Below are 23,756 nucleotides of genomic sequence, written 5' to 3' on the forward strand. Positions count from 1 at the left end.
AATTTACCTTATTATGTGGTGTGACCAACAAGATTATATTACCTATTTATTTATGGTTCAAAACAGGGCATTCATACCAGATGGCTACTGTTGTGTTGACTGTCGTCATATTTTTATTTGACAATCTAGGGAAAAGAGGTCATTGCCCTTCACTAAAGAGTCAGGTATTGCATGCTTAAAAATTCTTGCAGTACGCTATTTGAAAATCGCTGTTTTATTACAAGAAGTAGATTGCATAGACTACAGGTACAGGGTGGTGGAGGTTGTTTACTTATAATTTCCTTCAACATCAATCATGGAAAACCTTGGCCTTGCTCAAACGTGGGCTAGGACTCACTGCCTTACATGACAATCAGGCTTTCTGTTATTTGAAGAGTGTGATGGCTAAAGAAAGGCTGTTGATCTCTGTACTTGATGTGGTTGTTCTAGAGGCCTGTTTTTATAGTGTATTATATTAAAACCCAGAATCTAAATCTAGGCACGCTTGTTTAATGAATTGGTTCAAAGATGTCTCAATTTTCTTCCTATTATATATATTTTAATGTAATGGATTCATTATAACATAAAATTTAGCTTTTGCATAGTAATTTATGAAATTAACTTCTTACCCTTTTCTTTTCCTAGGAGCACTGAATCAAAAAAATTGGGGAAAGAAATATCCAACATGTAATAGCCCCAAACAATCTCCTATCAATATTGATGAAGATATTGCACAAGTAAATGTGAATCTTAAGAAACTTAAATTTCAGGGTTGGGATAAAACATCTTTGGAAAACACATTCATTCATAACAATGGGAAAACAGGTAACATGTTTGCATTTTGTTTGTGTCTTTAATATATTTATTGGACCTGGAGGAAGTTCAGATTAGTTTCATTTGATTTTCCTTTTATAATGTACTATGAACTGGATATAAACTATCTGTACAGAGCCTAGAAAATATGAAGTTTAGACATTTTGAAAATGTGTACAAAAAAATAAAATCACCAAAGTAGTTATCTCATGTTCTCCAATAATATAACAATAATGATGCCTCCACTAGAAGATGTGATAAATATACTATAATATATAATTAATGTAATCTAATAATTCCATCACTGGTTAATCACTTAGTCAGTCAGGATTTCCTTTTCTTGGGCATTGCAGTTTGATTTGTCTCCTGAACCTCAGACTATATTCAATAATTGGATAAGAAAAAAGCAATTGACTATAATTGGATTTTAAGAAATTACTAGCCGTTCTACACAAAAGCTTAAAATTATATACAATCCTTAGGAAGCACTCTCAACGTGCTTTTTCTTGAGACTGTCTGTTTTTAAAAACATGCAAATTATAATACCATAAAAAATTCCACTAAATGATAAGTAGAAAAATGATATTTTTCAAAAAGTGAACACTTTTTTTCTCTGATATGATTTAAATGAAATTGTATGTATTTCAAGAAGTTACGTAAAATAAATATAGTCATGGGGAAGAGATTGGAAAAAATATTCAATATGATCATAGTGGTAATGTTGAGGTGGTTTGTAATTAGTGAATTTTTTCTCTACTTTCCATATTTTAGTAATATAATTATTTGAATGTGGCAATTTAGATTTAAATTCCATAAGGGTAGGATTTTTTTCTACATCAGTGCCTAATGCAGATTAAGTAAGTACTCAGTAAATATGTGTTGAATGAAAAATTAAGAAAATTATTATATTATAATATATTCTTAATTAAATTCATAAAAGTATATTGTTGTAAATCTTGACATTTCCAGTACTGTTTTTTTTTAATGCGTCTATATTATTGAAAGTATATGATGTCCCCTTTGGGTTTTTTTCCCATTGACTCCCTCAACCCCGCACCCACCTCTCCAAGGCCTTCACCACACATTGTCTGTGTCCATGGGTTAAGCATTTATGCATATAAATTCCCTGGTTAATTTCCCATCTCATCCCCACCCCACCTTCCCTCTTAAATTCGTCAGTCTGTTCCATGCTTCTATGTCTCTGAATCTATTTTGTTCATCAGTTTATTTTGTTCATTAGATTCCACATATGAGTGAGATCATGTGATACTTATCTTTCTCTGACTGACTTATTTCGCTTAGCATAATACTCTCCAGGTCCATCCATGCTGTTGCAAAATGGTAAGAGTTCCTTCTTTTTACAGCCACATAGTACCCCATGGTGTAAATGTACCACAGCTTTTTTATCAACTCACCTATCTGCTAATAGGCATTCAGGCTGTTTCCAGATCCTAGCTATTATAAATTGCTCTACTATGAACATATGGGTGTATATATCCTTTCTGATTGGTGTTTCAGGTTTCTTAGGATATATTCCTAGAAGTGGAATCTCTGGGTCATATGGCAGTTCCATTTTTAATTTTTTTGAAGAAAATCCATACTGCTTTCCACAGTGGCTGTACCTGTCTGCATTCCCACCAGCAATGTACTAGGGTTCCCTTTTCTCCATAACCTCACCAATACTTGTCGTTTGTTGATTCCATTCTGACAGGTGTGAGGTGATACCTCATTTTAATTTGCATCTCTCAGATGATTAGTCACTTTGAGCATTTTTTCATATGTCTCTTGGCCATCTGTATGTTCACTTTGAAGAAGTGTCTATTTAGGTTTGCCCATTTTTTATTGGATTTGTCTTCCTTTTGTTAAATTGTGTAGGTTCCTTATATATATATTGGATATTAACCTTTTATCAGAAGTATCATTACCAAATATATTCTCATACAGTGGGCTCTCTTTTCATTTTGTTGATGGTTTCTTTTGCTATACAGAAGTTTTTATTTTTATGTATTCCCATTTGTTTATTTTCTCTTTTGTTTCCTTTGCCCTAGGACAGCGGTTCTCAACCTGTGGGTCGAGACTCCTTTGGCGGTCGAACGACCCTTTCACAGGGGTCGCCTAAGACCATCCTGCATATCAGATATTTACATTACGATTCATAACAGTAGCAACATTACAGTTATGAAGTAGCAACGAAAATAATTTTATGGTTGGGTCACAACATGAGGAACTGTATTTAAAGGGCCAGAAGGTTGAGAACCACTGAAGGTGAATGGGCTAAAGCCAGCATACACCTGGGAGTACATGAGCAGGGAGAAGAGACCTTTGATCATAGCAAATCAAGATGAGCACAGGACTTGAGCACATACTGGGAAGGTGCCCAGGCAGGTGCTCATCTCTGAGGCTCTGTAAAAGGGACATGAGCACACGTTTCCTGCACTGTGGACACACAGCACAGACACAGACCAGCAGCTCTATCTCTTTTCTCCAAAGAGTCTTCTTAGGTGTGTAAGTAGCTTTGCTTTAACATTACGAAGGATAAGTTAAGTATATGCATGTAACACTGAGTAAAGTCACATTTTTATTTTAGAGACTGCCATATATGGAAGCTTTTTTCTTTAAAATCAAAGCCACGCCCCCATCCCAGGCAGGCAAACCTAATGGGAGCCCACCTGCAGTGAGGCGCTCCTACCTCTGCGTGCGCGTGCCCTTCCCTGCCATCTTCTCTCTGTTCCCGCTGTTCCTTCCACTCCCGGTCCTGCTCCTCTGGGGATGGGTCGTGTTCCTCCTCCAGACGTTCTGCCTGCCCCACCTGCTCCATCGCCTCCTCCTCCAGGGCCTTTCTCTGTTCCTCTTCCACCTGGTGCCCCTCGGGCTCCCTGGCTTCCGCCTGTGGCTGGTGGAGCTCTGCTGCCTGAAGTTCGGCCTCCTTCTGAGAGGGAGGATCCTGTTTTGTTTCCTCTGTTCTTCCAGCCACGGCTCCATGATCCTGCCACGAATCGCTGTTTCGAGACACCTAGGCCAAGCACAACCCTGGAAATGACACTCTTCTCTGTCGAAAGGAGTGACATTATTTCTTTATAACCATGTCTATGGGGTTACAATATGGGCATAATCCTGGAGTCTAGACATACACAGTCCTGACTCAAAAGTATGGCTGCAGTGAACTCTCCTCACTGCATAAGCTCACCTATAAAATAGAGCAGAAGCAAATTGCATCTGGGGAAGAACAGAGCAGATAACCTGAAAGTACACTCTGTAAGTGACCGCATCTCAGCGGCAACCTAGCCTCCGTTTTCCCTTAAAATAAAACGGGGGAAAAGAACTTCAAGGGATGAAACGTTGACATACTTCTCTCCCATGTAAATTTTGTCTTAAGGAAGGATTTGAAAAGAAAAGGATAAGATCAAGTAGAGGATGAGCTGGGTTTATTTTGTATTAGCTAATAGAAAAAGAGCATGCCTTGACTCATGGGCATCCCTTTTATTAGTGTAGATTATTATTATTCCATATAGATTTTTGGAGAGTTTGTTCTAGATCTGTGAAATATGCCCTTGGTATTTTAATAGGGATTGCAGTGAATCTACAGATAGCTTTGGGTGGTATGGACATTTTAATGATGTTAATTCTACCCATCCATGAACATGGTATATTCTTCCACTTGTTTATATCTTCCTCCATCTCTTTTTTCAATGTCCTCTAGTTTTCTGAGTACAAATCTTTTACAAAACTCCTTGACTAAGTTTATTCCTAAGTATCTTTTTTTGTTGCAATGTAAATGGGATTGTTTTCTTAGTTTCTCTTTCTGAGAATACTAATACATTATTGGTGTATAAAACGCCATCGAGCCCTACCTAGTTTGGCTCAGTGGATAGAGCATCCACCCATGGACTGAAGTGTCGACATATGAACCAGGAGGTCATGGTTCGATTCCCAGTCAGAGCACATGCCCGAGTTGTGGCTCCATCCCCAGTGTGGGGCATGCAGGAGGCAGCTGATCAATGATTCTCTCTCATCATTGATGTTTCTATCTCTCTTTCCCTCTCCCTTCCTCTCTGAAATCAATAAAAATATATATATTTTAAAAAGTACAGCATTAAATCCTGATCAGGTTAATCTCTGTTTCTCCTCCTTCCTAGGATTGTGTGAGTAGCAAATATTTAATGCATGGTTCATTGTAAGTGATAAAAAAGAATGTTGACCATTATTGTTATTGTTGTTATTATTAATGGAAGTTTATGTCTCTAGTTGTCCAACCAGCATGTTGGATTAAGTCCCTAATGCCAACAGTGGTTTCTGCCTCATGGAACAAAAACTGTTTAGATCTGATTGAGAGATTTCAACATCTTGTCTTAAGCTCTCAAGAGAATTCTTAATCTCCAGACAACTCTTAAAATACTGTCAAATAATATCTGATATGGAACTCAAATTAAGAGATTTTAAGATTCTGAAAGTTGTCACTCAGAATTCAAACATGAGATGGCTAAAACCCCTCAATGGGACTGGGTTTCCACCTGCCTTGCTGCAGCCTGGGACACGGCTTGATGAAGCCTGGGGCAATGCATGGAGGGGTACGAAGGGGAGACAGAAACAGCACCCTGATAACGAGTAGAAATGAGCTGAACATGAGAAGATGGGGAGCACTCCCAAGAGAAGACTTCTTTCCTCTCTTCTTTTCCTTCTCCCTTCGCTCTGTCCCCTCACTGTCATCACATGCCTTAGGGAAGCAGAGCTTTGGGGTAAGGGCCATCTCAGGACTCCAGAGAAGCAGGGCAGGTGGACTGGCTGGCTGTCCTCTGCTAAAAGGGTCCCACAGTACTTAAGGTCTTTGGGTTAGTTTACATTTTAGGCATATATTGATTTTTTAAAAATTTGAATTTCCTGGGTGACATTGGTTATTAAAATTATATAGGTTTCAAGTGTACAATTCTATAATACATCATCTGTATATTGAGTATATCGTGCAGAGTTACAGTTCAGCTTCCAAAATGGCAACTTAATTTTTTAAAAATTAATCAAAGAAATTATTTTTAATGTACCTGTGATAGGAGAAAATGTACTTGAAATTTGTAATTTTGATTTTTAGAAATTTAGATGCAATTTTATTTTTGTCTGTGTATGTGTTTTTAGTGGAAATTAATCTCACTAATGACTACCAGCTCAGTGGAGGAGTTTCAGAAACGGTGTTCAAAGCAAGCAAGATAGCTTTTCACTGGGGAAAATGCAACATGTCATCCGATGGATCAGAACATAGTTTAGAAGGACAAAAATTTCCACTCGAGGTAAGTCACTAGTTCTGCTGGTGCTCCAGTGTGGACTGGTTGTCCTCTACATCCATGCACAGCCATCCTAAGATCTCCCTAATCATTCCCTCGGAGTTCCCTCTGATCCTTTCCTCTATTCATTGAGATTTTATTAAGCATATTATTTTATTAATTTGTTAGCAAATTTTATAATTTGTACTGTTATATTTTGTTTGCTTTGTTAATATCTGTCTTCCTTACCAGACTAAGTTAAATAATACCCAAATTTGCTTTTTCACTTCCTGGTAACCCAGAATGTCACATTATTGATGATAAATGTTTATGAGTAAATGAATCAATTAAATTTTTTCATATCCCTGTAGGGAAAAAAAGAGGGGGGGAGGGTTCATCATTATACTGGTGAATCAAAGAAATGCAAAGTAAAATGAGAAAAAATTTTCAGCTTTAAAATTGGCAAGATAAACATAATTATAATAAATCATGAATGTGGGATGAAATAAAAACTTTCATACATGTCTAGAGAGTATAAATTGGTAGACTTTCTGGATGCAATTTGCTTGTTTTTATCAAGAGTTTTAAAAAGCTTATTGTCAATATCCATCATTTCAATTTGTAGCAGTTTAATCTAAAATATAATTAGAGATATACTCAAAAATGTATGTGCAAAGATTTATTTACAGTAATAAAAAGTTGAAACAAAAGAAAATGATTAAATACATTATTATGGGATATTATATATCTTGTAAAAATCATATTCTTAGATGATTTACACAAAAATGGTTCATCATAAGATATTAATGTTTTTAAAAAAGAATATAAAAAGGTGAACATGGTATTGTTATTTCAACTTTGTGAAATATGAAAACTAGTTACTGAGAGTACAGTTTGAATCACTGACTAAGTTTGAATATGGATTTCATCATTTAATTACTAAAGACACAACATTGTACAAATTATTGTTAGTTTAGTTATTAGTTAAATACATGACATTGTAGAAATTATTTACTTTACCTAAGCTTCCAGTTCTCTTCTGTGAAATTAATGTAATAGTAGTAGCAACTATCTTATGCAGTTATTATGAGGATTAAATGAGAAGATGGATTATTACTAATATAAAAATAATTGAGGGAAATCAAGAAAGCATGAACAACGATTTTTCCCTTTGTCATGGCATATAGGTGCCTCCTTCAAAATTCCCATGTTTTCTAAATTACTTAAAATGAAACTATTAATTTATAATCTAAAATATATATTGATAATAAAAATAAAACTAGCGTGAATGATCTCTTAAAGCAGCAGTTCTCAACCTGTGGGTTTCGACCCCTTTGGCCGTCAAACGATCCTTTCACAGGGGTTGCCTAAGACCATCCTGCATATCAGATATTTATATTACGATTCATAACAGTAGCAAAATTACAGTTACGAAGTAGCAACGAAAATAATTTTATGGTTGGGTCACAACATGAGGAACTGTATTTAAAGGGCCAGAAGGTTGAGAACCACTGTCTTAAAGGGTTAAAGATCATTTTTCATGTGGATAAGCACATTCAGATTTATAGCTTGTAATTTATTTTTAAACTAGGGGCCCAGTGCATGAATTCGTGCACCTTGAAAGGAACTGTGGGCCATGAGGCTGCAGTGGGCACAGGGGCGGGTCTCGGCTCATCCTCCGCACCCCTGCCCAGTCCTTCCCACTGTGACCCCTGATCCCCTGTCTGCTGGCAGCCCCGCTAATGCCGCCGATCCCATGAGCTGACAGCGCCAGCCCCACTCGCACCTGCTGACGGCATGGAGCGATTGGGGCCGGCACCAGCAGCGGGTGTGAGCGGCGGCTGCTTCCCCAATCACCCCCAGGAGCAGGTTTCATATATATAGACATATTAAATATTCTTAAAGAAAATACAGCATCAAATTTGGTTTGTGAAAGAAATAAAAGTCAATTCATTAAACACACATAACATTCTCATTTCCGAGAGTTAGCTCTCTCACAATATTACTTATTAAAAGCACAGATGAAAATCAACATACAGATGATGTACTATAGAATTGTACCCTTGAAACCTATATAATTTTATTAACCAATGTCACCCTAGGAAATTCAATAAAAATTTTTTAAAAATCAAGAAAAACTCTGGCAACAACGTAAGTTCTGAACCGGCAAAAGAAACAGTAGAGAGTCTGTGCACTAACCCTCATATATTTTTCTTATTTAAAAAGGCCCTCAAGTGTTCTTAGTGGTATTGTCTGTTTGCTGGCTGTTTGTGTAAACTCTCTCCATGTCATTGTGCAAGCAGGAAACTGAGGGGCATCCTGGACTTGTTCTGTTTTTCCGGTCTTTCTGCTTGCTGCAGACAAGTCTTCTCCATTCTGCCCCTACATGATGTGGGAGATCAGATAAAAATGTAAACCACCTTTACCTCTTACTTTGCATATGGAATGTTTCTGAACTGGTCTCCTTCTCTCTAGTCTTAATCTCTTCCCTCCCCCCATCCTGCTCTCTCCGCACCCTGTTAGCTGAAATGCATCAGGACTTGCCATTGCTCTCCAGACCAAACTGCAGGCAGGGACGGCCTCGCAGACCTTCCTGGTGTGTCTCCTGCCTAAGTCTCCAGCTTCAGCTCTCCTCTCGGTCACATATGCTCAGCTGAAATCACCAACATGACTCCCCATTTCCCACATTTCTCATATTTGCTTGCCTATTGGCCTTTCGCTGGTCCCTCTGACTTGAACACAAGCTTACCTCTTCTGCCTTTTCACCTCTGAGCTTTAAAGCTTCTCATCCTTTTGGGTTCAGCTTAGAAATTCTCTCTTTGAAAGGCTTTGGGGATCACTCAAGGCAGGAGCCACTGCCATCCCCTGCTTCACACCCACTATTTCTCTGATCACAGCCCTACAGCACATTAACCTTCTCAGAGGCATTCTCTTCTTCCCTTAATTATGCTTCTAAACTCAGTTACCTCATTTCCAAGCCCATGACATGAGGATCACCCACTTATAAGTGAGACTAGGGGCTATCGACAGATATATAGGCTAACATAGAAATTAACAAGGTGTAGCCTCAGACCTGGAGAGAAGACAAAATAAGGAATTAAAACTCTTAGTATTTTTTAGGTGGAAATAAGGTCCTTAAGAATTTCACAATTAATAGAGTGGAAGACAAAGTCCGAAAATAGTAACCCTCAGACCATCAAGAAAGGCATGTCCAGTCAAAAAAGAACCACCCCTGGAGGGGCTATCGGCAGATATATAGGCTAACGTAGAAATTAACAAGGTGTAGCCTCAGACCTGGAGAGAAGACAAAATAAGGAATTAAAACTCTTAGTATTTTTTAGGTGGAAATAAGGTCCTTAAGAATTTCACAATTAATAGAGTGGAAGACAAAGTCCGAAAATAGTAACCCTCAGACCATCAAGAAAGGCATGTCCAGTCAAAAAAGAATGAAACTATATTTGAAGGAATACCAGCAAAATAGTTGAAGTAACATTTGATCATTTATTACATTTGATAATTGTTCTAGTAAATTATTACTTTAATGCCACCTGCAATCTCAAAGTGGTCATTTCAATTGTAGGTATGTCTAATTTGTGTTTCCTTCCTCAATGCAGGATGAGAAATGATAGTAAATGCAGTTGTGTATACACAAAATTGAAAAATTACTTTTTGCCGGGGTTCTTGGCCCAGCATCAAGAAGGGTTCAGGAATCTGGAGAAGGCTGTGCGTAGATTTAATAGGAATCCAGAGACTAATGAAGAGTCGGGAGACAAGATATAATTTTGAAAGGCATTGGGGGTCAGAGGAGCTTAGCTAAAGGAGCTAAGATCCAAGATCTTAAGTCTAAGGTCTTAGGTTCTCTCGTTGTCCCCAGAACCCCATGCTTTTTATTAACACAATTTGTCATGAGGCGAGGCAGAGATATACACTTCAAAGGGTCAGGGTTTGGTACAGAGTCCATTGTCAGAATAGGGGAATTAGCCTACAGTTGTTATCAATTTAATGTATCCTATTCAGGTTTGGGGAAATGCCTTCAGCCATTCCCAACAGGTGATTACATGTGTGACTCAACCCTGTTGAGTCTCCAAGTTTCATCAACCTTTTGAAATTATGACATGCTGGAATTGGTCTCCGGCAACTTTTAAATATGCAGAGTACAGAATTATACAGTTTAGAGAATTTTTCAGATAGAAGAGATTGAATTTGGTAAATTATTTTATTGTTTCTTTGCTCACTTTTGTGAAGCCTTTCTATACACTAAAGCCGTCATTGTTACATTTATAGATGCAAATCTACTGCTTTGATGTGGACCAATTCTCAAGTTTTGAAGAAGCAGTTAAAGGAAAAGGGAAGATAAGAGCATTATCCATTTTATTTGAGGTAATCATTGTGCTTAGATTTACCACTAACTCCATTCCTGTTTGAATCACATGAAATATTGATGTGAAATGTCAAAACGTTCTTTGGAACAAATAGAAGAGCTCACAAGTAGAATGCTAACTTGGAGAACAACCCCTTGGCCGGGCAGTTGAAAGGGCCTCTTGTACTCATCTGTTGGGTACCTCACTGCCAGCTGGAGCAAACTGTCCTGAGGGCACCGATTTGCCTCTTTGTATATGTGAAGGATCATAATGATATAGCAGAGACTGTGAGTCATGACATTTTAAAATGTACTTTTCATGGTGGAAAGTTTAAGAGATTTAAAAGGTTTATGTTGTATTTGTACCTTGCTGTGGAAAAAGAGTGAGCAATTTGGAGGACATTACTTTTGACTATTAAAATGGAAATCACTAGTCTTTACATTTTAGTGGACACTTAATCAAATATTTTACCCCATTTTTAGAATATCATTCTTCTTTAACAGATTGGAATAGAAGAAAATTTGGATTACAAAGCAATTATTGATGGAGTCGAGAAAGTTGGTCGTTTTGGTAAGTAAGCTATTTGGAGACATCTTCTAGATTCTGCTTTGGATGCTAATGAATTTTTACATTATTACAAAAATCAGTTGGGTGGGAGAATGAGTTAAAAACAGATCTCACTGGGAGATTGCCTCCTGCAGGAGTGAGGGCTGGCACACGAGTAGCTAAATGACCAAGGCAGTGCTATTGGGATGTGCTACTGGGAAGATGCAAAAACAAAAATGGGACTATTCAAGGAGACAGGAAAGCCATATTATTTAAGGATTCTAGGACCAGATGAAATATTTAGGAAAACTCTACCCATTTTTTGTTTTTGGTAGGAATTCTCTGTTTTGAATATAAGTCCTATATTCTTGTATATCTCGCAAATTAAATCAATATTTGTTGTTGTACTATATATGTATGTGTATTTATATACATATGTTACCCAGAATATATTTTCCACTCTTTGTCTTGGCTTTTTACTCTCTTAATAGTGACTATGGATGAATAGATCTTGATTATCACATCTTCAAATTTATCTTTTATGGATAATAATTTTTGTGTGCCATTTCAGAAATCTTAATCTACCATAAGATTATAAAGATAATTTTCTCTGTTTTTTCTCTTAAAGTTTTATTATTCTGTTCACATTTAGATCTATAATCTATTTATAACTGATCCATACCATGTATTTAGAATTGATTGCGTATAAAGAAGGGATTCAAGATGCACTTTTTTCCATAAAAATATTCAACTGATGCAGCAGTCTTTTTGTTGTTGTTAATCCTTACCCAAGGACATTTCTTCCATTGATCTTTAGAGGGAGTGGAAGGGAGGGGGAGGGATAGAGATGAAACATCATTGTGAGAGAGACACATTGATCAGTTGCCTCTGGTACTGGGCCAGGTGATTGAGTCTGCAACCGAGGCAGGCACCCTTGTCAGGAATCAAATCCACAACCCACAGTCCTTGGGCCGACACTCCAACCACTGAGCCAACAGGCCAGGGCTGACCCAGCACTCTTTATTCAAAATGCAGTTCATTCCAACTACACAGTAATTTTTTTTCTGTCATAAATCAAGTGACCATGCATATGGGGGTCTGGACTCTGTTCTCTTCCATATTCCCTTTGTCTCTTTTTCCATAAAGATCTCACTGTCATGACTTTTACAACTTTATAAAACAGATCTTACTATCTAGTGGTGAAAGTTCACCAGCTTTATTATTGTTCAAGAGTATCATAACTTTGTTTTTTTAATTCCAGTTGACATTCAATATTATATGTGTTTCAGATGTATAGCATAGTGGTTAGATATGTACAAAGTGATCTTCTCAATAAGTCTAGTCACCACCTGGCACCATACATAGTTATTACTGTATTATTGACTGTATTCCCTATGCTGTCCTTCATATCCCTATGACTATTTTGTAACTATCAATTTGTGCTTTTTAATCCCTTCGCCTAACTTTTCTTTGTATTTCCAATTGAATTTTAAGATCAGCATGTCAGTTCATACAACACACACACACACACACACACACACACACACACACACACAGACAGACAAAGTCCCTCTTGGGACTTCAATTAAGATTTCATTGACTCTATAAATTAATTTGGAGAAAATCAATACCTTCACAGTACCAAACCTTTCTACTCCTGTACATGGTATTTCCCATTATTTTAAGATTTTATCAATTAGAGAATTACTCTTAAGAAAGTTTTGTGATTTTAAATAAAGATGTTAAACACATCATTCTTTAGATTTACTTATACTTGATACTTTGTTGTTATTATGTTCTATTGTTTAAAATTTTTATTTTCTATAGTTTGCTACTGTTATATAGAAATAGAATAACTTTTTGTAGATTGGTCTTGTATGCAGTGACTTTACTAAATACACTTGTTAATTCTAATAGTCTGTAGTTTTTTTATATTTTATATGCACAGTCATGTTATTTGAAAATTATGGTATTATCATTTATTCCTATCCAGTCTTTATGAGTTTTTTCTTTTTCTTGTTTTGTTGCATTGGCCCAGTCTTCCAGTTCAATGTTAGATAGAAATGGTGATAGCAGGACGTCTTTGTTTCCCCTTGATCTCTAAGGGAAAAGCTTTCAATAAGTCATCCTTGTTATGTTTATTACGGGCTTTTGAGGATAATCTTCAGAATGAGCTTTTGTTCTTGTTTTCCACTAAGTGTATTGAATCTTATCAAATGATTTTCCTGTATTTATTAAAATGGTCATATAATTTCTGAATATCTTTTACATGTAAAATAATCTTTCTAGCATCTTCCTGGTGTAAAGATGAAGCATCTAACGCTATGTAGTGATATATGTAAGAAAACTATGTATGTGCCAGTTTTATTGCCATTTAAAAAGTAGATCTAAACTGTTCTCAGATTCTCATTTCTGATTAAATAGATACCAAGGCATATGTCTCTGTTTCATAGAAGTTTTGAACAGCTAAGTTCCAGAGTTGGGATGCCAGCTGAGACATCTGTTATTACTTTGCAGGGAAACAGGCAGCGTTAGATCCTTTCGTATTGCTGAACCTCCTGCCAAACTCAACCGACAAGTATTACACCTACAATGGCTCGTTGACCTCGCCTCCCTGCACGGACACCGTTGACTGGATTGTTTTTAAAAACACAGTTAGCATCTCTGAAAACCAGGTAATATTAGAAATTCAAACACATGAAGTAATTTGGGGAAAAAAATTTTTTTCGGAGCTTTACTACAGAAAGTTTTAGAGCCTTTACTGATGCCCGTGAAGCAGGAATGTTAAAGGACATGTTAAATTCTCTTCTTTTTAGTTGGCTGTTTTCTGTGAAGTTCTCACCATGCAGCAGTCTGGTTATGTCATGCTGATGGACTACTTACAAAATAATTTTCGAGAACAACAGTACAAGTTCTCCAGGCAGGTGTTTACCTCTTACACTGGAAAGGAAGAGATTCGTGAAGCAGGTATGTATTGAAATATAATTTTTCTACAACTCACAGATGCAGTTTTGTAGGAGATAATTGTGGTACAATGGAAAACAACAATTTTTAGAAATATATTGATTATTAGCTTTGTAGCTTTAAACAAACTATTTCTAATTCTCAGTTACCACATTCATAAAATGGCAATTTAAAATATCTGTTCTTCCCCCCACGAATATTTCCATTTTGCGGGTGAAGAACAGTGAGATTCAATAAGGCAGTGATTTTTCTAAAACACACAGCAGTAGATGGCAAAGCTACAGACACAGCTCTGAATTCACTTGATGGAATTTGTACTAAGAGCTCTAAAAGAGAACTGAATAAACAACCAAGGTGTTCAGAGCGTGGGAGATCACATCCAGTTGGGGTGATCAGGGGAACCCCAGTGAGAGAATTAAATTTGAGCTGAGCCTTGACATGTGGTTTTGTTTGGATTGTTTGTTTGTTTCTGAGGTAGATCAATCATTTCTTTCAACAAGTATTTTTAAATCAAATGTATTAAGTTGACATTGGTTAAGAAGATGATGTAGGCTTCAAGGGTACATTTCCATGATCTTGCATCTTGTGCCCACCACCGAAAGTCAAAATCTTCTGTCACCATATATTTGGGTTTTAAGGTGTTCATCTTAGTGTTGGCAGCTCCTGGAGAAGAGCTAACGCCTAGTAGGGATGGAAACTAAATGGGCTGAATTATTAATGAAAAATGAGTCTTTTCCCCAGTTGCCTTCTTTGGAGGGAAGAAATGTCTTGTCAGGCAATAGAGAGGACACCAGGGAGCATCTCCGCAGTGACTTCTTTGAAGCCAGCGCAGCAGTCAGAGCCTTTGGAAATGCCCGGAGAACACAACCAGTTGCATCTACTGACTTGTCCTTTTCATTTCACCCTTTGAATGGACTAGTTCATGAAGGAAATAGTTGAAGTGGCCTTTGCTTTGGGGACTTAAAACCTTTCCAAGTACATGGTCTTCTTTGATCTCGGCCCTGCCAGGAATTTTTGGCCATATATAACATTAATTTAATAATCATCTGCTTTTGAAGATTAGGCATTAAAATGGCATGCTTTAATGTGCTATTTGTGAGCATTGTTTACGCTTTAACCACACAAGAAAAAAAAATACAGCGCAAGACAGCAATGATGAATAGCTGCATTTAATGTTACATTAAGTTTCAAATTAAATTGCCCCAAAGTGAGGAAATTTAATTATATTTCTACTAGCAACACTAAATACTATAACATCCTGTCTGGTAAATAATAGACAATTGATTAGAAAAAAAGAAGCTGGATTTAACCATTTCCTTTTCTAAAATGCAAATGACCAAGTAAAAATTTTAAATAAATGTATTTCTGTCATGTACTTTTCTCAATTATATGTTACTAAAACCCTTCCATACCATTTGCCATTTTATGGTAGGTCCTGTTTAACACTAACTAGTCTCAGTGCGTTCTCCTCCCCATCCAGCTTCCTTCTTTCATTCTGAAGAGGGCAGGCCCCATCTCCAAGGCTGCACTTACACATGCTCTTTCCTGTCCATGGCATGTTCTTCCCGGCTGTCTTCACTCATTGGTCTTCTCATTCTTCAAAACCAAGTAGACCATTGCAACCACTGGAGAGCCACTCTGACCCCACCGCCATCCCCACCAAGCCTAGCTCTGGCCGGGGTACAGGATTGTGCCCTGGTGGAGGTGCTGTACCCACAGAGTAACAGATAAATGATGTGCATCTGAAGTTGTGCGGTGGGCCCAGGTGTGCCTATTCTCTGCGCATCCAAACCTCATAGCAGTTGTCATAGAATGATAATTGTCTGTTTACTCATGAAGGAAGTAGCTAAGTTTTCACCTCTTTACCTCTATTGCTGAGCTAAAGTGCAGCTCTCATTCACCAGACATCTAGCAAATGACTAAAAGAATTCATCTCCATATAGTGCAAATATGGTAGGTCTATTGCATATTCATGGCTGTCTATTGCACCATTTAACATGTCTACACATATATAGATCTGACTTAATGTGGAATGTTGCTGTTTCCACAGTTAAGTGACGAAGTCCAAAAGTAATCCATAAAAACATTAATCCACCATGTATTGTGTGAATCAGTGGCCTTATTTTCCAGTTTGGAAAGATGATATTAAGTGGTTTGTCCAAGTTCACAGAACTATAAAGTACTGAATGAGTATTTGACCTCAGCTCTTCTTTATTTTAAAGACTTCCAAAGCTTTCTCCACTGTGCTTTATATTTATAAGGGAACATAATTTCTGCCTATATAATTTTATAATAAAAACTGATTACCTTAATGACATGAAACTTTTCAAAAATAGTATTACCTTTTTCCACAGACAGTAACAGCTGAATTCTTGCTTGTTCCATCATGAGTACTAGTAATCAACAAGCTCCTATTATCATTTGCCTTGTGCATATTCCTGTGATGGTTGTTTTCTTAATCGATACACTCCTTTCTGTCTACTTTCTTGAACTGAATTTGAGAATAAGAATTGAGGTTTGCATTTATGTTCAGTACTTAATTTTTATTATATTTAATCTGAAAGTAAGTTTTTATTAAAATAAATATTTTAAAAAAATAGGAAATAGAGATAAACACACAGAAGAAAATAAAAATATTTTATAATGTCACCACCCAAAGATAATTGCTATGAGGATTTTGGTGAATATCCTTCCAGACCTTTTTCTTAAAAATATATTATTATTTCTCACAGAAATGAAATTGCACTACTTACATATCTGTTTATTGATTTTTTTATTCCATGATATAAATATATTATTAATACACAATTTTTATGCAGTATTGCTTTGTAGAGCCATTAATCCAGCTTCTCAGTTCTGGATATTTGGGTTGCATTTCTATATTTTACCATTATAAATATCTAACATTCTCATTTTGACCAAGAGAGAAGTAAGAGTTGGCATGAAAATGGTCAAAATTCTGCTCTCAGTAGATGCATTGTAGAAAAATACACTCTGCAAAACTATATTGCAAATAATTGCAAAACCCACATGAGGTCTGTATATCCATGTAAACCCCTTCAGAGTAGAGGTCCAGCTTCATCCACTTCTGCATTCAGAGCAGGAATGCAGTAAGCCTTTGTGCGTGAACACATCTTACCAGAACTCAGTCCTCAAGTTTTGCATTTTTTATGTGGAGCTGCCATTTACTAGAAAGGCATGTCTTTTTGGCACCATGGAATGCACAATGGCTTTCTAAGAATCACAGAATTTAGTAGAACCATTGGATCCTGAAGGAGTAAGTAAAAGCAGGCTTTTAGATAATGAGGAATATGTGTGAGTAACCATACAGACACGGCGTGAGTGGAAAGTAGGTGAAGTTCAACTTTGTCCCCTGCCTTCCAGGTGCCAGGTGCTTCCCTACTGCCCTCACGGCCCCTGGCAAGACTCCCACTGAGAAGCGGGGCCTGGGAAAGCAGCGGGAAAGACGTGGTCTTTAAAGTCCAGTAGGCTCTTGCTTTCAAACCCCAGTGCCAACGCTTATTAGTTACACAAAAATTGTCAATTTACTAAAGCCTCAGTTTCTGCACCTAAAAAATGAGTTAAAATGCCACCTTTGTAGGGTTGTTGTGGGTTTTAAATGAACAAAAGTTTGCAAAGCAGAGCAGTCCTTTGAACATAATGTGCTCCAGACTTATAGCTACTACTAGAGGCCCAGTACACGAAAATTTGTGCACTTGGGGGGTCCCTTAGCCCAGCCTGTACCCTCTTGCAGTCCGGGAGCCCTCGGGGGATGTCTGACTAAAGGCTTAGGCCCAACTCGGCAGTTGGACATCCTTAGTGCTGCTGTGGAGGCAAGAGAGGCTCCCACCACCGCTGCTGCACTCACCAGCCTTGAGCCCGGCTGCATTGAGCGTCTGCCCCCTGGTGGTCAGTGCACATCATAGCGACAGGTCATTCTGCCGTTCGGCCAATTTGCATATTAGTCTTTTATTATATAGGATTATTGTAATGTGTGTGTGTATGTGATACACTTATTTATATGTGTGTGTATGCATACATGTGTCTATATATGATGGCTAAGCTATCACAGCAAGTATGGCATACTATTCAAGTTTTCCATGTTTAAGGCTTTTGTTTGTTGAATAGAATTATAAATGCACTTCATTTGCTAGCATGGTAATATATTTAATGATGCTTTTCAAGGGAAAATGGCAGTACAGGATGATCTTTATCCCCTAATGTTGTATTTGAGCAATGAGAAATTTTCTATAATTTCCTGAAAAATGTCACGATGAATTATACATCAGCAGACTTACCTTCTTAAAAGTCAGTAGTTATAAATAGCATTCATTAATGTCACATGTCCGTTGACACTATATACGGAAAAGTGACATGAGACTTCTTAGAAGATTATATATTACAAATCAAACTGTTGATGAAGTGCCTGTGCTTCCCAAGAGAAGACTGACTGAATTATGGAGAACTTAAAAGATTTCTCTTGGCTATTTGTCTCAAGTGAATGCTGTAATAATTTAGAGGTACCAAACAGTGACAGATCATTTCTAGTTGTTATTTGTCACAGTTGTGGGCATATTTACATTAGCTTTATTAAGATCTGCTACTCCCTGAGGGGAAATCGCAACCTTAATATTGATTGTCTTCTGGTCTGTGAGTCTTTAAGCTCCTCTCACAATAGTTCTTCAAATGGTGCTCATAAACCTCATACAAAGATGAGGTGGGTTTATCAGTTTGTCCACAAAGTCCTTTGTCATGGGTTGTGTTAAAGGGCACCACACTTCAAGTCAGTGTAAAAGAACTGGGTAAAACTTAGTGACATCGCAGGCAATTGTGACATTTTCTCTGCCCCTCCCCCAGAATCACCATCTGTCTTGTCACCTTTACTCATAAGCCATGGAGCTAAGACTGCACCTTCTCCCTCAGGGCAGATTGCCCTTCCTCCAAGGTGGGCGCATGAAGCAGCAAAGCAGAAGGAGACTCGTACCTCCCCTTGACCATCTGCAGCAACTTGCTCGATTAGCTGAGAGATGTGTCAAGCCAAAGAGTTGTCACTTTCTCCTCACTTGTACTTTGCCTCTTCTTTTCCCTCGTTTTTTTTTTTTTGTTTTCTCATGACACTCAGTGCTTTGCTTATTAATCTTTCATACTTGTCCTCCAAGTCATGCACATCCCTACATGTGAGATATTCGCCCTTCATATAGATTTATATAAGTTATGGGAGGATAAATGACTCCCTGTCAGCTAAAAGTTTGTGAAACTTTTACAACTTCTAGTGAGAAAAATGTGTGGTTTTGAAAATCACAACCTAATTTGGTCTACATGGTATATTTTTACAAGTTTATTTTTATTCCTCTCTAAATGGAGTCCAGGACTAAGAAACTAAAAACAGCCATTGTGTTTTATAGCTTACTAGCTATAAGGGTTAGAGGCTACCATAGTAACAAGCTTCTCAGAGGCAGGGACAGCATCGCCTGTATTTGTATGTTAAGAGAGCCTGCTATCAAGTGGATGAGAATTTAATGTTAAAAATAAGTTTTTAAGTGAGAACATGTATTGCACCCTGAAAAGGGGGACTGCATCCTCATTCTTTGTATGTGAGCATCCTTTGCATTTCTACCAAAGCAGTTGCTATACTCTACGTGACTTGACATGGACCACAGGATTGTCAAGGGCAAGAGCTTGCAGAAACCAGATTCTCATTCTTGGCCAGTGTTCCTTAAAGAATCTGTAACTAGGGTTCAGATCACATGTATCTTGTGGAAAGATATCGGGGAATGTGATTCAGTCCTGCTGTAGGAACTGGGACCTCAACATAGTTCTGAACTTCCCATAATCAAGGAAATTAATTACATTTTTGTTACTACTTTATTATATCAATTGGTAGCCTGATCTGGAAAACCCTTCTTAATTTTAAATCCAGATAATATGCTTTGTAGAGTATATGTCCTTCTGATAAGATAATTAAACTAATTTCAATAAGAAATATAATGAAAACCTGGAAAATTTAGTGCAAATTAAAAACTCATTTCATGGTAATTACCAGTTTTATGCTTGAACATCAAGTAGTATATGTATATGGAATTAACTAGATTGTTATTTAAAGATTCTGTCCTACCTTATAGAAGGGCAGTCCTTTGGCAAGATCACAGATTACAAATAGAAGTACGGGCTTCTCTTTTGAATACATCCTGAAATACATATATCTTTTCCCCATAAAAACCTGTATTTCAATATCTAAAGTACAAGATTGGGCTGTAGCTTTGTAACCTATTATTAAGTTTTTGATTATCAATAAACAAAGGGAACCCTGGCCAGGTGGTTCAGTTGGTTGGAATCTTGTCCCTACATCAAAAAAAGGCTTCCGGTTCGAACCCCAGTCAGGGCAACGGCAAACAATCAATGTTTCTTTCTCATGTTGATGTTTCTCTCTCTCTCTCCCCCATTTCTCTCTCTAAAATCAATTTAAAAAACACACACATATCCTCCAGTGAGGATTAAAAAATTTTTTAAATAAACGAAGAGAGTGTTGTTAACATACATTTATAATTTAAAAATAGGTGGACTTATTTTTTAATTACCAATAGGCTCTTATAGATCTATAAATAAGAAAGCAAATCAATGACGACCTAATGACAAATATAGCTTTCTTTTTTAGAATTCTTTTTACCAATGTTGATTCTTGAAATATGAAGCATCTGTGATTTCTACTATTATTAAGTCGAGATAAACATAGACATCTGACCAAAGAAGTTTGTGCTATTTAGAGAGTAGTCATTTGGGTACTTTGCAGTCATTTGGGTATTTATATTTTTCTCAAGCAATTTTTATGATTTCTGTGCATACACAAAATTTATGCACTTTAAGATTAATTTGGGGGGGAAGAGAATATTTCACTTTAAATCATTTCCATATTCTAAAACCTTGGATTGAATTTTTAGGACAAACTCTACAAATGATATTGTCTAGAATCACTTTTGTCCTTACAAAAGAAACTTAGGAATCATTACAAGCAAAACTGAGGAATCTTGTTCCTACAATGATAGTTTATGTGAGTAGCTCACATATATTTTGAGATGATTTGATGGTCTTCTGCCATCTGGTGGACACTAATAGAAGTGTCACTAGGTAGAGTAAAGATAATATAGTCTGAACCTAAATTAGAATATATTTTCTTATTATGAATTCATGTTTTATGATAATGGAAGAATCCTATTCTTATTCCCAAAGGAACACTTCACCCTAATTCCCTAGTAAACAAAAAATAACTTCATAGTTTTTACAATAATAAATCCTGTCTCTAACTCATATGAAGTTATTCATGCACTTATTTATACAAAGTATATATTTTTATATTTTCCTGAGTCATTCATATTCCATTACTAGCATAGTGTACATTTGCTGAAATTGTTAATACTAAGTACTGTACGTAAAACTTTTCAATTTATAAGGCCAATTGTTAGTTTTGGGTGCCCTCCTGTGTTCATGAGATAAACTACAGACTTGTACAGAGATGAAGACTTGGTGGCAATGCTATTAAGGCACATTTTCATTGAATCCTTGAAATATTTCTTAGAGAAGTGACAATTGGGTGACCTGAGTCAACTGCATGATCTCAGCCAGATGCTTTATAACTTTAAGTATCCCCTGAAAACAAAACCCAGGTTCTGTGAGCTTATTACTTAATCCTGGGTCTTAGTGACCTCTCTCTCTCTGTCTTTGCAGCTCGATCTGGTCTATGAAGAGAGATAGTTATTACTTTGCTTAATTTGTACAACATAAAATTTTATAATTTCCATTCTCACAATTAGCTCAAACTAGCACATTATGAATGTGTTCCAGAAAGTATCAGAGTACTCTTTCTGTTGGGACTAAGTATTTGGCACCATTCCCAGCATAGGCTTGAATTCTATTCTAAGTCCCTGAAAGATTTTCAAAATATTTTTTTTCAGTTGAGATAAGCAAACTTTCTAATTCCATGAAATTAATTGCTTAATCAATTTATTATGTCAAAGTAAGATTTTTTGTTAGCAGATCTGAAAAATACTGAAATGATTGTTTTACTTGTTCTCCTATGGTTTTATCTGGTTGGAAATTTTTAATTATTTCAAGGATTTTCTGTCAACAAAATGTCCGGTAGTAGACCATATTTATAATTGAAATTCTCCTCGTCCCAAGCTAAACACATTTGTCAAGTACCTAAAAAGAGACATAAAGGTATCATAAATTTGTAGATGTCCTTTGTACATTTATTTCCAAAAATAATGCCCTATATTCAAGGTAGCATTTTAGTCAATCTAGAAATAAAAGGCTATGGCTTTTATGTTTATAATCTGCTAGAGAAGTTAAGAAAGACCAATTCAGAAAAACAATATAAGAGAAAATGAAATTAATCCAATAGTAAAACCAAGCAGATAAATGACACAGATCACTTCAGCAGAAGTCAGAGCATTTGGCCTAGAACTCTCCTGAATGGAAATGTAGGACCTGAACAGCTAGAGATAGGTGTGAAGGAAGAAGTATTTCATAGACAGGAAATGGCATAAACAAAAGCTCTGCAGCAAGTAAGTATAACTCTTTACATTCTTTTGAAATAAAATACAAAAAAATCATCTATGTATATAAAAGGATAATATGCTAAGTGTCCGACCATCTGGGTAATAACATCATGTAGCAATGCCCGGCTTCCTCTCCTAGCGACAACTAGCCTCCTTGCAGTTTCTTCAACCCAGGAACATGACTTGCTTTATAGCAACATGACTTGCTTTATAGCCAGATGGAAACATTTCACACTTTAACCAAATGTCTGTGAAGCATTTTTCTATGCCTCATCTCATTTGATCCTCACAGAAGTCCTGGAGTAGGTAGATAGGTGACTCAATGGAATCCTATTTTCATTAGCCGGAAAACGGAAATTTAGAAAGCTTAGAAACCTGATTCAACTGAAAAGAAGTAAGAAATGGTGGACCTTGAAAATGACTTCAGGTTTTCTCACTGCACAGAATATAGTCAAACACTACTGCAGTTAAATATTTTACCCTTTGTTCTCCCTGCATGATCTACAATAATAATCTGCTTTGTGTTGATATTTACTGCTGTGTTGCTGACAATTACCTGAAAGAGAAGTTGGGGTACTTCACTGGGCTGGAAAAAGTTTAGCTAAATCAGAAAGCAGGTCTAATTAAGCAAGCTTATTCTATATCTATAGAAGGCTAAGTTAACTTGTGCATGCACGACACATATAAAGCTCTTGCTGGTGCCAATTGTGTGCCTGTGTTTCGATCTCTCATTGTTGATCATGAATTTGGTTGACACTTCTATTATAGAGAATTTCCTTTCAATGTGCACAAATTCATGCACCAGGCCACTAGTAGAATATGATGTAGTACTTGTTAAAATCCTGGAGGCTGACAGCTGTATCAATAACTGTATTTTTTTCTCTGAAGTTTGTAGCTCAGAACCAGAAAATGTTCAAGCCGACCCAAAGAATTACACCAGCCTTCTTGTTACATGGGAGAGACCTCGAGTCGTGTATGATAACATGATCGAGAAGTTTGCAGTTCTTTACCAGCAGTTAGAGGGAGAAGACCAAACCAAACATGAATTTTTGACAGATGGCTATCAAGATCTGGTAACTATAAGATCAGTTGTTTCTTATATTGATAATATCATAGTTTAATTTTCAAGGAAAGATCTTACAAGCGATTGTATATTGTTGCCCTCGATTGTTTAGAGTCGGTATGAAGGTCGCCAGTGGGGAGGAGGAGGAGGAGCAGAAGCTAGCCTAAATAATGTCAAATCTTACAATGAATCACACTAGGTTATTGTTTATGGTTTTAATTAT

At 36.8% G+C, this 23,756-nt stretch overlaps 1 protein-coding gene across 1 annotated transcript in view; it reads left to right on the forward strand.

Annotated features, from left to right (window-relative positions):
- LOC102249415 (receptor-type tyrosine-protein phosphatase zeta) overlaps positions 1 to 23,591 on the forward strand; it is a 134,595-nt gene extending 111,004 nt beyond the window's left edge. Inside the window, exons 3-9 of the mRNA XM_005885492.2 lie at positions 625 to 804; positions 5,920 to 6,071; positions 10,329 to 10,424; positions 10,909 to 10,975; positions 13,469 to 13,626; positions 13,768 to 13,918; positions 23,359 to 23,591. Coding sequence (XP_005885554.2) covers positions 625 to 804; positions 5,920 to 6,071; positions 10,329 to 10,424; positions 10,909 to 10,975; positions 13,469 to 13,626; positions 13,768 to 13,918; positions 23,359 to 23,591 — 1,037 coding nt within the window. The remainder of the gene's footprint in view (positions 1 to 624; positions 805 to 5,919; positions 6,072 to 10,328; positions 10,425 to 10,908; positions 10,976 to 13,468; positions 13,627 to 13,767; positions 13,919 to 23,358) is intronic.
- Positions 23,592 to 23,756: the final 165 nt, after the last annotated feature.

This window comes from Myotis brandtii, unplaced genomic scaffold (assembly GCF_000412655.1).
Source record: "Myotis brandtii unplaced genomic scaffold, ASM41265v1 scaffold907, whole genome shotgun sequence".
In the NCBI taxonomy this organism is placed as follows: Eukaryota; Metazoa; Chordata; class Mammalia; order Chiroptera; family Vespertilionidae; genus Myotis; species Myotis brandtii.